The sequence below is a fragment of the Apium graveolens genome, unplaced genomic scaffold, assembly GCF_009905375.1.
Source record: "Apium graveolens cultivar Ventura unplaced genomic scaffold, ASM990537v1 ctg8820, whole genome shotgun sequence".
NCBI classification, from domain to species: Eukaryota; Viridiplantae; Streptophyta; class Magnoliopsida; order Apiales; family Apiaceae; genus Apium; species Apium graveolens.
The window spans coordinates 9,055-23,953 of record NW_027421495.1 but is presented as its reverse complement, the minus strand read 5'-3'; the positions used below and the strand labels follow the sequence as shown (position 1 = coordinate 23,953).

Below are 14,899 nucleotides of genomic sequence, written 5' to 3'. Positions count from 1 at the left end.
TTGTTGTATTTGAACCGCGACTCAGGCAAGCATTTACTTGCTCTTTTGTGGGTACCATATGAGATGTATATGAATTTACTCTTGCATTTTTCATCATATCGTGGACCACATTAAAAAAATACAATCCGGCACAACGGATCCGTCGAAGCTTGGCTAGAAAATCTTATGCCTCGACATGTCGAGTTTTATAATTCGCAGCAAGATCAGGGAGGAGTGTCCATGTCGGAACTTTTGAAAAACCAGTCAGTTTATTTGTAGGAGGACTTGTCATTTATGATATTTTTGCCTCGAGCCACCATTGTATAGGATATTTTGCCACCTCGATCCCCTGTGCATACTAGCCAATGCTTGCCACCTTAATCCCCGTGCATACTAGCCAATACAATGCGATTCCTTTGACAAATTTATATTATATTGTGAATTTTGTGACTTTGGTCAAGTAAAAGGTTCTACATTATATTCTAAAAAAGTCTGAATTTTCTCACATAATACATTGTATTGTTACGATAAATTTACAAACTAATTTTAGGGAAAAAAAATACTTAAATGTCATTTGGGTATGAGTTAAAAGATAAAAAAATAAAAAAAATTATCACTATTTATAATTTTATACTTAAAACATAGAAAGCAATTAATTAAAGTGACATAATATTATATATGTGAAGCCAAAAAAAGGTTGCTAGGGTATGAAATATTTTTATGCGGGGTCATAATTTGATTTTACATATCAACCCTATTTAACAAGCGTTATCCATTTTATGAAATATGTTCTCGATTGTACGTTAACTATCCACGTAAACAAGTTGTCTATTTCATATATTATCAATATATCAATTGTACCCTGGTATTACAAACATGAACAAGTTGTCTATTTCATGAGCACTATCCTAAAATTGTCTTACAAACTTAAAGAGATGATGTGAAATATTACTTATGAAGTTCAAATATGCAATTAAATAATTTAGATATGGAATATTAAGAATTTAATATACAACCAAAATTTTATATGTAAAAAATAAATTTTTTAATGAAACTTTATTCAAGTTAAGTGTGTACATGAGTTTAATTTTACAAGTGTTTAGTGTAAATTTAATAACGAAAGTGGCTTAATTCTAAATTTCAAAGCAAAAATGTAACTTTCAAAACAATATATATATATAGGGTTTTACTCCAATGAGAACTCTAGTATTGCGAGATATGAGATCTAATCATATCCACTCATTCAAATAAAACATATTCATCTCTAGCCGTTAATTTATTATTTAATATTTATAAATTTTAATATTCTTCCATCTTCTATCAAATTCTACCACCCATCAACCACCACCACCTCCGGTGACAACCATTCAAATGACGAAGGAACAAATTTTGACTAAATCATCATAAAAACGACGACACTCCGGTCGGTATGGAGACGCACGATTGTTTGGCCAAAAAAGCGACGAATAATGACGATGCAGATGGAGGGAGGGAGGGAGAGAGAGAGAGAGAGAGAGTGAGAGAGAGAGAGAGAGCGAGAGAGGGAGGGAGGAAGGGAATCTGATATGTGGGGAGGGAATGATGGCGGTGGGAGCAGCGGCTGGTACGTGGTGGTGATGGGTAGTGATTGTGGGTGGTTGGTGGGTGTATTGGGCAGAGAGGTAGATGAAAAAGATGAATTGTAAAATTAAAATGTATGGTTGTAATTATATTTAGGGATAAAAATGTATGGCTGAGATTAGATCTCATATCTCATTTTAATTGGGGTTCTCATTTGAGCAACTCCCTATATATATGAGAACTTTTTTTTGGTGAAATATGAGATCTAATCTCAACCATAAAAATTTAAATTATTTTTTAATCTAGACCATTTATTTTAAATATCATCATCTTCTCCGACCATCTACTCCATCTTCTTCTTTCTACTTACCACCCATCACCACCTCCTACAACTAGCAACCACCATTTCTGGCCACCACCACCTCCGGCGACCACCAGAAAATCACCACCGTCAAACATAAAATCACCACCGTCAAATCAAAAATCACCACCGAAAAACTAGAAATCACCATCAAAAAATAAAAAATTACCGTAACTCACAACCGATAAACAAAAAATCACCTCCGGAATAAACAAATCACCACAACCGGCCACTACATATACCCACCAGATCCACCACAAGCTCAATTCATCAACTCTGATCACCACTATTATAGCAAAAATCATCATATTAATTATAAACACCACAATTAAATCCACCATGTCATAATCACCACCAGAACCACCACCATCCACTAACCCCCCCCCCCCATATCGGAAGAATCACCAGAATTTTATGAAAATTACATATGATATTGAGCAACAGATTTCAAACTATACAGATTGAAGCAATTGTAGAGCCAATATTCGAGGAGAAGCTCTGATCGGTGAAATTAATAGTGGATGAATCAATAAAAGCGGATCTAACAGGGAATGAACTGAGCTCAAACAGAAAGTGTGGTGGTGTGTGTATTTAATTCGTTGTGGGAGAGGAGAGAGGGGGGGGAGTGAACATTCCGGTCAGGAGTGGTGGAGTGGCGGTGGTGGCATCGAGTAGTGAGGCTGGAGAGAGTGCAGTGGTTGGGTAAGTGGGTGGGGTCGGTGTCAAGAGAACCCATAAGAAAAGAGTTGGGTGGGAAAAGGAAATGTGTGATAGGGATTAAAAGAAAAATAAAAAATATTATAAAATGGAGGGCTGAGATTAGATCTCATATCTCATTATAATTAGGGTTCTCATTTGAGCAATTTCATATATATATATATATAATGTTGAAAACTAATAAAGATTCAAAGCAACTTTCAAAGCAGGAATGCAAATTTTAAAACAAAATTATAAAATTATAAAATTAGCCTTTGATTTATAACCTACATCTTTTTATTTCAAAGCATAGCATAATAAAAAAAACAAAAATATCTCAAAACACCTTTATTTGATAGAAGATTAATGATTAGTTTGATTAGTTCTTGGATGTTCTCGTTCTAATTAAGATCATGGAAATCAACTCCATACACCTGCCTTGATCACCAACTAGCTAAGATCTCGTGCACAAAAAGCTAATAGTTGCCACTTTAAACATATATAGAGCAAATATTTGTACAAAATACTAAGTATATTTGCTTGCACATGAAAAATAAATACTAATGCAATTATTTTTTGTTCTATAAAATTGTGCATTCTCCTAATGGTAGAATAGCTACTTACAATGTATACAAATAATTTTTTAGTATGATAAAAAGTAATTCAAAAGGAGAGGTGATTATTTCATAATCTACCCCCTTGGCCCTAATGTACATCAAATATGTTAGTAGATATATATTTAAACATGAAAATAACAACACTAAGCGCCTTTTTATATGTGAAAGTTGGTATATGTATGGTAAAATAATCTGCCATATTTTTTGGCTATTGGCTACATAGACCTTACTTTATACAGAATTATATAGTCATGCAAACACATATCATACATATTGCTAAAAAAACAACACAGAGTGTATAAACATTGAGATAGAGAGGGACACAGGAGCCTGCCTTGAAGCATGGATGGCTTGAAAACCCAGGGCTACAGTGGTGAATGAAAGGCCTGGCCTCAGCTGATATGGTAGCTTCCCTGTCCCATGAGTTGGTCGTCTTATTACCACTGTGATCATCATCCCCCCTCCACCTCCACTCACGCTGTTTATCCCAGTTCCCAAGCCAAGAAAATCCATGGTAAGCCTATTACGATACTCACTCTCAACATTCATTTGTGGATCCCCAAAATGTTGATATTTACTTCATGACCAACCAACATTCTACCAGCATTTTATTAAAATTTGCAATTGATAACAAAGTATAGCCGTAAATTGTGAAATATGTTGGAATTTAATCATAGCATGTTAGTTTGAATAATAGTCAGCTTCCTGGTTTGTAGGAGTTCTGACTTAGTCTTCTGAGTAGTTCTAGTTTGTTTGGAGAGTTAGTGGATTAGTGGGAGTAGTAGCTAATTCTTAGGAGTTTAAGTTGCAGTAGCAACGTTAGAAATAGTAGCAGTTCTTTTCTATTCTCTGTAAGTTTTTCAAGTTTAGTAAGAAAACTTTTCCCTTTGCAATATTTGTTCTGTGTATTGTGTCATGTGTGTATATCTATTTTGTGTTCTACACGTGGTATCAGAGCCTGAGTAAGGTGTATGCCAAAGTATATGCCCAGAGTAATGGCTATGGAGACGAACAAAAGCAAGGAGAGTACATTGGGACTGAACTACCCGATGTTGACAAAAAGTAACTACACTGCGTGGTCATTAAAGATGAAAGTCTTTATGGAAGCACATGGTGTTTGGGAAGCTATTGTACCGAAGGACCCTAAAGCTGCTGTAGAAGAGAAGAAAGATAAACTGGCTTTAGCAGCAATATATCAAAGTATTCCAGATGATATGTTGCTCACTGTTGCAGAGAAGACGACAGCTAAAAGGACTTGGGAAGCACTCAAAACAATGTGTCTGGGTGCAGATCGGGTTAAACAAGCTAAGGTGCAGACAATGAAGGCAGAGTTTGAAGCTCTGCAGATGAAAGATGTTGAGGCGTTAGATGATTTTTGTATGAGGTTGAATGCCCTGGTTATTAAGATACGTGAGTTGGGAGAGGACATGGCTGAGTCGTATGTGGTTAAGAAACTGTTGAGAGCCATGCCTCCAAAATTTCTCCAAATTACATCGACAATCGAACAATTTGGAGATCTTGAAGTCATGACAATTGAAGAAACAATTGGGTCCCTTAAGGCCCATGAAGAACGTCTAAAATGATCAACCGAGCACGTAAGCAAACAGCTGTTATTAACTGAAGATGAATGGAAGAAATGCGGGGTTGGAGAAGGGCAACTACTTATGACCAAAGAAGACTGGGCCGAGAAATATAGAAAAGAAGGGACTGAGACGTCAAGACATCAAGGTGGTGGTAACTATTATAATCGAGATGGAGGACGTGGAGGTCGTGATAGACGTAACATCAAATGTTTCAACTGTGGGTTCTATGGTCATTTCGAACGTGAATGTAGAAAACCACGACGTGATCGAGAAAACAAGGACAAAGACACATTTAAACAGGAAGCAAATATGAGGTTCGCCCAAGACGATGAACCTGCATTGTTGTTTACAGAATGTTCTAAGGAGGAACCAAAGGAGTTGTTGCTAAACGAAAGGAATATGGTGCCTAAGGTCAGTCAAGGGGGTAATCAAAATATGGAATCTAACGTTTGGTACTTGGACAATGGAGCCAGTCAACATATGACTGGGTATCGTACTAAATTCCGTGAATTGAACGAAGAAATCACGGGCAAAGTCAAGTTTGGTGACGGGTCCACAGTCGATATAAAAGGCAAAGGTTCAGTGGTTTTTCAATCTAAGGATAGAAACGAGAAAGTGTTTCATGATGTGTATTACATCCCCGAGCTGCGCAATAACATTATATCGCTGGGTCAGCTTACAGAATCGGGTAACGAGGTTGTGATAAAAGGGGAGCACATATGGATTTATGATGATCAGAGGCGACTTTTAATGAAAGTTAAAAGGTCTGGCAATCGTATATATAAAATTCTCCTAGAAACAAGTCATGCAACGTGTTTAATGTCTAATACGGAAGAATCAACATGGCTATGGCATACACGATTTGGGCACGTAAACTTTCAAGCAATGAGTTTGATGTCTACAAAGGGGATGGCAGTGGGGTTACCAGAACTTATACAGCCTAAGAAAGTGTGTGTAGGATGCTTAATGGCAAAGCAGGCAAGAAAGTCTTTCCTTCGACAAGCAGATTTTCGAAGAAAAGGCTGGAGCTTATTCATGGTGATCTTTGCGGACCAATTTCACCAACAACTGCTGGAGGAAATATGTACTTTTTACTTTTGGTTGATGATTTTAGTCGAGTGATGTGGATATATATGTTAAAAGGCAAATATGAGACATTTGAGGCATTTAAGAAATTCAAAACTTTTGTTGAAAAAGAATCAGGAGAAACAATTATGATTTTTCGAACCGATAGGGGAGGCGAATTCATGTCTAAAAGATTTACTGAATATTGTAATGAGGAGGGAATTACACGACATTTCACTGCTCCATACTCCCCTCAACAAAATGGGGTAGTAGAGCGACGAAACCGGACTGTTGTTGCCATGGCACGTAGTTTTTTAAAGGAGATGAATTTGCCTTCACACCTTTGGGGTGAAGCTATACGCCACTCAGTATATGTATTAAACAGGTTACCCACAAGGTCTTTGTCTGACATGACTCCGTATGAAGCCTGGAGTGGTGATAAGCCCAATGTTGCTCACATTCGGGTTTTTGGTTGTGTGGCACACATGAAAGTGCCAAGTGTGCATACGATAAAGTTGGATGATAGAAGTAAAATAGTGGTGAATCTTGGCAAGGAAGCAGGGACTAAGGCTTATCGTTTACTTGATCCTGCTCAAGGTACAATCCATGTAAGCCGTGATGTGATTTTTGAAGAAGGAAGAGCCTGGAACTGGAGTAATCAAAGGACATAGTCCAATCTACCTGGAAATAACTTCAAAGTTATTGTTTCTCGTATGATGCCTGGTACTGATAATACCACAGAAGAGGAGGAAGCTAGTTCACCACAGAGTAATGAGTCTACAGAAGTTTGGACACCAACATCCTCATCTGTAGCACAGAGTAATGAGTATACAGAAATGCAGACTCCAACATTGTCATCTGCAACTGGGCGGACGAGGTCAGACATGGATAACACTGTAGTACTCACCAGCGATGAAAGTGCCCCACGAAAGTTTTGCTCTATCTATGAAGTGTACGATGAAAGTGAGGAAGTGTTCCTTGATGAGAATATGTTGATGTTGGGGGTAGAGGAGCCAACGAATTACAAGCAAGCACTTACAGATGCAGCATGGACACGAGCTATGAAGTCAGAAATTGAGGCTATTGAGCGAAACAACATGTGGAAACTAGTGGAGCTACCATCTGGACACAAGCCAGTTGGTGTGAAATGGGTATATAAATTAAAACGAGACACCAACGGAAATATTATCAAATATAAATCACGCCTCGTAGCGAAAGGGTACGTTCAAAAACAAGGTGTTGATTATGAGGAGGTGTTTGCACCTGTTACTCGGCTTGAGACAGTGCGGCTTTTGCTTGCTTTGGCAGATCGAAACGAATGGGAAGTTCACCATCTAGATGTGAAGGAAGCCTTTTTAAATGGAGAATTGCAAAAAATAGTGTTTGTATCTCAGCCACTAGGTTTTGAAGTGAAAAACAAAGAACATCTTGTTTATAAGTTAGTGAAAGCGTTGTGCGGTCTTCATCAGGCACCACGAGCCTGGTACACTTATCTCAACAAATATCTGGAGAGTCTTAGTTTTAGTAAGTGCCCTTATGAGCATGCTGTGTACACGAAGAAGGAATGTTCTGAAGTGTTTATCATAGGTGTATATGTCAATGATTTGCTAGTTACGGGTACGAGTATCTCCAATATTCAAAGGTTTAAAAGGCAAATGGGGGAGGAATTTGATATGACGGATCTCGGCAAGCTATCTCACTATTTAGGCCTGGAGGTTAGTCAGAAATAGGGATATACTGAAATTAAATAGGAATCTTATGCAAAGAAGTTGCTGGTTCGAGCTGGGATGGGAGAGTGTAGACCAACGAAATATCCAATGGAAACTTCAATCCAGCTAGACAAAGACGAGAAGGGTAAAGTTATAGATGCCACTCAATTCAAGAGTATTGTGGGTGGGTTACGTTACTTGGTCCATACCCGGCCGGATATAGCCTATGCAGTTGGAATTATAAGTAGATATACGGAACGACCCACAGTTCTTCATCAAGCAGCGGTGAAGCGGATTCTACATTACATTAAAGGGACTACAAACTACGGCTTAATTTACTTGAAAGGAACAGGTAATCATCTGTTGAAAGGATACTCAGATAGTGATATTGCTGGGAGCACCGAGGACATGAGGAGTACTGGAGCAATGGTTTTTTACTTAAACGATAATCTGATTACTTGGGTTTCTCAGAAGCAGCGATGTGTGGCCCTTTCTTCCTGCGAAGCTGAGTTCATGGCAGCTACAGCTGCAGCCTGTCAAGCGGTTTGGTTGAGAAATTTGTTGATTCAGATAACAGGAGTGGAACATGGTCCAGTGATCATCTATGTGGATAATAAGTCAGCTATCGATCTTGCAAAGAACCCAGTTTTTCAAGGTAGAAGTAAACATATCGACATTCGATATCATTTTAATCGTGAGTGTGTTGAACGTGGGGAGATTAAAGTCAAATATATGATTACGAATGAGCAGCGTGCAGATGTACTCACAAAAGCTATGGCAACGGTGAAATTCGAACATATGAGGGCTTTACTTGGAATTCAGTGTCTGCAGAAACATGCTTAGATTAGGGGGATCATGTTGGAATTTAATCATAACATGTTAGTTTGAATAATAGTCAGCTTCCAGGTTTGTAGGAGTTGTGACTTAGTCTTCTGAGTAGTTCTAGTTTGTTAGGAGAGTTAGTGGATTAGTGGGAGTAGTAGCTAATTATTAGGAGTTTAAGTTGCAGTTGCGACGTTAGAAATAATAGCAGTTCTTTTCTATTCTCTGTAAGTTTTTCAAGTTCAGTAAGAAAACTTTTCCCTTTGCAATATTTGTTCTATGTATTGTGTCCTGTGTGTGTATATCTATTCTATGTTCTACAAAATCTACCATAACAAACTCACACAGTTATCGTAAATGAAGCATACCGTATATACTTTCATTAGAGATGAACCCATATTTTGATACAATACTGTGATGAATTAGAGAGAGAGAGTTTACTGATTAAGAGAGTGAGAGAGAGATCAATCTACATTCCTAAAACTCATTTCTGCAAAACTTAGTTACTAAGCAACTAGCACTAGTGTTTGTTTATACATGAAAGAGAGTTTTTTATTTTGCTGAGCTGTCATAATTAACTCCATGCTGAGCTGTTTATGTGCTGATGTCATGTGATGATTTGTATTATTCCCAGTGGACTAACAATGAGATTTACAGAAGGGGGGTTGAATGTAAATCTTAAAACTTTTTCAAGTTTTGAGCAGTTTCTAAGGCTAAGTGTTTCTGAGAACAAGTGTGTGTAAATTGCTTGAAGCCAATGCAGACAGATATATATTCAAACACAAATGTAAAGAACACAGAGAACTTAAAAACTTTTCTGGAGGATTTGTTGTTCCACCAGAGATGTGTTATTTCAGAAAATCTATGATTCAAAGAATTAAATCACAGTTGCTTCCTAGTACAAACTAGATGATTTTCTCTCTGAATTTTTCTAAATAGTTCTGGAAAATTCATATCTAATTACTAGCTGCTAATTGGTTTATATATCACCAAGTTTACAAGTGAAGACAAAACTGTAAAATACAATTAAAAAGGCTCTTCACATGTTTATTCTTCATTTCTCTATCCAATGCAATCTAGGATAATCTGTGAATCTTTGAACACTTCCTTGTTTGCACCAGAATGGAAATGCTGCATTTTCTTGATTCCTCCAAGTGGCTTCCACATTCCAGTTTGTCTCTGTCAACCCATGTGCCTCTGTCAGCTTATGAATTGTCACTATCAACTGCTAATGAACTAAGCATCCGTTGAAGCTTTCATCCGTTGATGCCTTATCTGTTGAGGATTTATCCGTTGAATCTTTATCCATTGATGCATTATCAGTTGAAGTCTTTATCCGTTGAAGCACTTATCCGTTGATGGATATTATCCGTTGAAGCATTAGAGACATCCGTTGAAGCTTTGTTTCTTATCCGTTGAAGGTCTTCAATATTAGTTGATACTTCTTCAATTATACAAAATTACAAGGCATGAAATATTTACAATTAGCCCTCCTATTTGCATATCCACTAGTAGTCAACATGACTGATACTTTCCTACAACATCTAAGAATTACAAATTGAATCCAGAGAATGAAATGTGCTACAATACTAAACTTATTTCTAAGTAAAACTACTCCTTCAACGGATAACCAAGATGGTCTTATCCGTTGAGGCTACAAACACTAGATTTCTACTTAAGTGTTTTGTTTAACTTATCATCAAACTAATACACATATTCCTAACAATCTCCCCCTATTTATGTCTACTAGAACTGTAGGCATAAATTTGGGTTTAGCTTGATGATAACAAAACACTTGACAAATATATAAACTGTAATAAAGCAGAAATTCAAAAGTGCTGCAAAAATGTGTATGCTGAGATGGAATTGAAGAATTACACTGTTTCCAAGGGTGCTCCTTTAGCCTGAGCAGATTAATTTCTTTTCCTTTGATCCCTTGTTTTCTTTCCTAGCCTCTTGTCATTCTCCTCTATTTGAAGTTGAAGTTGTCTGTAGAATTCAGCTTCATCTTCTTCATTGATGTCCAACTTAGATTGCATATCCTTGAGAGTTTCATTACTGGCAATCTTGAGCTGATCTTCAATTCTGAAAAATCTTCTGACTCTTTTGTTGTCTCTGAACTCCATCAACCAATGAGGTGATTTGTGAACTGTAATTCCTCTTTCTTGAATGAGTAATGTTCTAGGCAAGGCATTGGGCTCCCTCCAAGTTTTCCTTATATTGGCAATCTTGTTGAGAATCTCAGTCATGGCAGTCCTGGTAAAGCCAGAATCCCTTTGTATGGCTGAGTAGACTTTAATCAAGGTAGAGTAGCCTTCATTCAGAATTCTGTAAAGAGGCCAAGTTCTTTCCCCATCTCCTTTGTATTTGAACACTAGTCTTTCTGGTAGCTGTCTGTAGGCAGCTATTCCCCTTACTTCCTCCAGCTCATCCAGATAGAGTTCAATGTCTGAAAATTCTTTTATGTCACAGATGTGAACATAATCATCCTTAGAGGCTTGAGGCTTAAGCTTAGGCTTCTGTGTGAATTTGATTGAGGCTTTAGAGGGTGTTGATTTGATTCTTCTTTTCTGCTTCTTTGATGGTGGAGAAGAGGTTAGGAAGGTGGGCAATTTGATGGTGTCCCAATCAATTGGTTCCTCCTTGGGAATGATTGGTTCACCATGAATGTTCATGAAGGGGTCAGGCACAATGGGTTCAAGAATAGAGGGTAGTGGTTTGGATTTTGAATGGGTTTCTTCAGTCTTATCTACCATCTTTCTCTTTGCATTGACCTTCTTTCTGTTCCCTTTCTGCCATCCTGAGCTCTAATACCATGTCAAGGAACGAGTTAATCTAAAAACCTTTAGAGAATGGCCCTTTACAGGATCTTATATTATTCTCACAAGACAGAAGTTAACTTCACATTTCTAGTACTCCTTCTTAAGTTCAAATTATCAATTGAAGATGCATTGTGTGTGCAATGATCATTAGATGAATTGTCTTGATGAAAATCTATTGAAGTGTCACGTGAAGAATCATCCAAAGAACCCATAGGCATGGTGACTTCAGGAGTGTCAAAAAACTGAAAGATATCTGGAAATTCTGTATCATGAAGAGATTTGTGATCAGTAGATACTAGTAATAAGAAAGAAGGTGCATTCCCAGAAATTTGCTTGTGATGGAGAGGAAAATGGTGCTCATGAAATATTAGATCTCTGGAAATAAATATATGTCATGTCTACATATTAAGAACTTTATATCCTTTATGACCAGCAGGATATCCAAGAAAAACACATTAATTTGCTCTACAAAATAAGGCTCTCGCAATTAATACTTAAAAATCAACAAAAGAATTCATCCTCTCAACTCATCTAATTGATGATGTGTACAATAATCAATCAACAAAGAACATATGAAGAAAAATCGCTCAAAAGGCTTGAAAAAGGGATGAAATACCTCAAATTTGTGTACGAAAGAAAGTCAAAATACTTACTTGAAATCTTCATAAAAAAAATGCTCATAATCGATTCTGATTGCTTTGATACCATGTTACAATTCACAATTGATAAAATGTTAGTTATATGATTAAATACTGAGAAAGTTATACTACTTTGATTGCAGAAAAATAAAGAAACTTGGTACTGTTGGGATTACATTCTGGAAAGGAAAGATTACATAATAAAGACTACAGCTAACTGAGATCCTAAAGAACAGGAGTACAAACAGGAGTACATGACCATGATAATCTCCAGCTTATTAAACTAGAGTCCTAAAACACTGCAACTACCTGAGACCAAGTCTGCTGCACTATCAAAACTACAGACACGTAGATTTATTCAAGGACCAAAACAAAATAGACAAACCAAATAAGTTTAGATTAAATATAATTCCAACATACTCCCCCTTAATCTAAACATCCTCGAGATTTTTAACTCCCAACAAGTTCCTCATCTTTTCGAACTTTGGTGTTGCCAGTGTTTTAGTAAGAATGTCTGCGCGCTGTTCACTGGTGTTAATATGTTTTATAACAATCAGACCCTGCTCAATACAGTCTCTAATAAAATGATACCTCAAGTTGATATGTTTACTTCTCCCATGGAAAACCGGATTGCGTGCTAAATCGATTGCCGACCTGTTATCAATATACAATATGACTGGTCCTGGTTTGACATACATAACACAGCTGAGAACACGCTGAAGCCAGATAGCTTGACACACAGCAGCTGTTGCTGCCATAAACTCTGCTTCGCATGAAGACAGGGCTACACACCGTTATTTCTGAGATACCCAGGTAATCAAGTTCTCGTCAAGATAAAAGGCCATTCCTCCAGTGCTCTTCCTATCATCTGTGCTACCTGCTAGATCGCTGTCTGAGAATCCAGATAAAATGTAGTTTCCTTGTCCACGTTTGTAGACCAAACCGTAGTGCAGGGTTCCTTTTACGTAACGACATATCCTTTTTACGGCATTTAGATGAAGTTCAAGACTTTCTGAGCATATGATGACTGACACACCTTAATGTATCCTGTGTGTTGTGTTACTTCCAAACCCAGATAGTAAGTCAGTCTTCCAAGATCAGACATGTCAAATTCACGATTCATCTCCCCCTTGAATTTGGCAATGGCTGATAAACTAGTACCTGTGACAAGCAGATCATCAACATAAATGCCTATAATTAAACTTTCTGCACCATCTCTCTTAGTATAAACAACATACTCGTAGGGGCATTTTGTAAAACCAAGTTTTAGTAAGTGCTGATTAAGACGAGAATACCAGGCCCTCGGGGCTTGACGAAGGCCATACAATGCTTTTAGTAACTTATAAACTTTGTGTTCTTGACCCTTTTTAACATAGCCCTTTGGTTGAGAGATGTACACTTCCTCTTGAATGAATCCATTGAGAAACGCAGATTTGACTTCTAGGTGATGAACCTCCCAATCGTTTTTAGCTACTAGAGCTAAAAGTAAATGCACGGTTTCCAACGTCATTACTGGAGCAAATACTTCTTCGTAGTCTATACCATGACATTGTACATATCCTCTTGCAAGTAGACGGGCCTTGTGTTTTGTTACTTCTCCATATTGATCCTTCTTCAACTTAAAAATCCATTTTAAGTCGATTGCTTTATGACCCTGAGGCAAAGTCACCAGTTCCCAAGTGTGGTTTTTCTCTATTTGCTCGATTTTTTTGTTCATTGCAGCTGTCCAGACCTCATCTTTGACTGCTTGCTCGAAACAGACAGGTTCATCGATGCCCATAAGCAATAACTCATCTGCGAGTTCAATCTCAGTCTTGTTATTATAAATGTCTGCAAGAGATCGAAAATACCGGGGCTGTTCACTGTTGTCACCAGAAATGCTGAAGTTTTCCGTGTCTGCGTTTCCAGTTTGAACACTACTCTGTCTGTGAGTTTGTGGTGTAGACGAACCAGATTGGGATGGGCTTGACATTAAGGCTGTAGACTCAGACTGTGTTGATGATACTGGCGTGTTTGGAGACGCTGGTGTGGCTGGTATATGAACATCTCATGCAGCTGTAAACACTTCGTCCAAATAAAATTGTCCAGGAGTACCAGACTCAAGGTTGTTTTTTGTTCCCCACTACCAACCTTTAGCTTCATCGAAAGTTACATCCCTACTAACGTGTATGCTTCCAGAAACAGGGTCGTATAACCTATACGCTTTTGTCCCTGGTTCTCGGCCAAAATGCACAACTAATTTACTTCTGTCATCTAACTTTTTCGTGTGTACAGCTGGTATCTTCATGTATGCAGTACAGCCAAAGATTTTCAGAGAGTGAACACTTGGTTTCTGGCCATACCAAGCTTCATGGGGACTGATATTTGATATTATTCGAGTGGGCATTTTATTCAGAATGTAGACAGCACGTTGAACAGCTTCCCCCCAGTACTTTGATAGAACGTTTCTCTCCTTTAACAGACTCCTTGCCATGGCAACTACAGTACGGTTGCGGCGCTCTACGACACCATTTTGTTGAGGTGTGTAGGGTGTCGTATAATGTCTTGTTATGCCATGTTCCTCACAAAAGGATTGAAATTCTTTGGAGCAAAATTCACCATCCCGATCCGTCCTCAAAGTCGGAATTTTATGATTTTTACCATTCTCGACTAACAATTTAAATTTCTTAAAAACAGGCAAGGCTTCATCTTTGGTTTTAAGCATATATACCCACATCATGCGTGTATGATCATCTACCAACAACATAAAATAACGATTTCCAGCTGGTGTATGAGGAGTTATTGGTCCACAGAGGTCTAAATGTATCAGTTCTAAACTATTATGAGCAAAGTAATTTGTCTGAGATGGGAAAGACTTACGGTTTTGTTTTGTCAAGAGACAGCCATTGCACAATTCTTTCGGTTGATTGATGTAAGGCATTCCACGAGCCATGTTCTTTCTTGACATTAGATGCATAGCTTTGAAGTTTACATGCCCGAGACGCTGGTGCCACAACCATGCATGTTCCTCGCCTTTTGACAGCAAGCACCGTTCTTGTGTATCTTCA

The 14,899-nt window shown here is 37.8% G+C and overlaps 2 protein-coding genes across 2 annotated transcripts; both read left to right on the top strand.

The window, feature by feature from the left end:
* Positions 1-4,208: 4,208 nt before the first annotated feature.
* Positions 4,209-4,796, top strand: LOC141705354 (uncharacterized). Its single transcript, XM_074508355.1, has one exon. It carries the CDS (start codon positions 4,209-4,211, stop codon positions 4,794-4,796), a length of 588 nt encoding a protein of 195 aa, XP_074364456.1.
* Positions 4,797-7,648: 2,852 nt separating this feature from the next.
* Positions 7,649-8,413, top strand: LOC141705352 (secreted RxLR effector protein 161-like). The gene has a single exon (XM_074508354.1). The coding sequence runs from the start codon at positions 7,649-7,651 to the stop codon at positions 8,411-8,413; it is 765 nt and encodes a 254-aa protein (XP_074364455.1).
* The last annotated feature ends 6,486 nt before the right edge of the window (positions 8,414-14,899 follow it).

Coding starts and splice junctions, on each gene's coding strand:
- LOC141705354 (XM_074508355.1), top strand. CDS start 4,209: ATGGCTATGGAGACGAACAAAAGCAAGGAGAGTACATTGGGACTGAAC.
- LOC141705352 (XM_074508354.1), top strand. CDS start 7,649: ATGGGAGAGTGTAGACCAACGAAATATCCAATGGAAACTTCAATCCAG.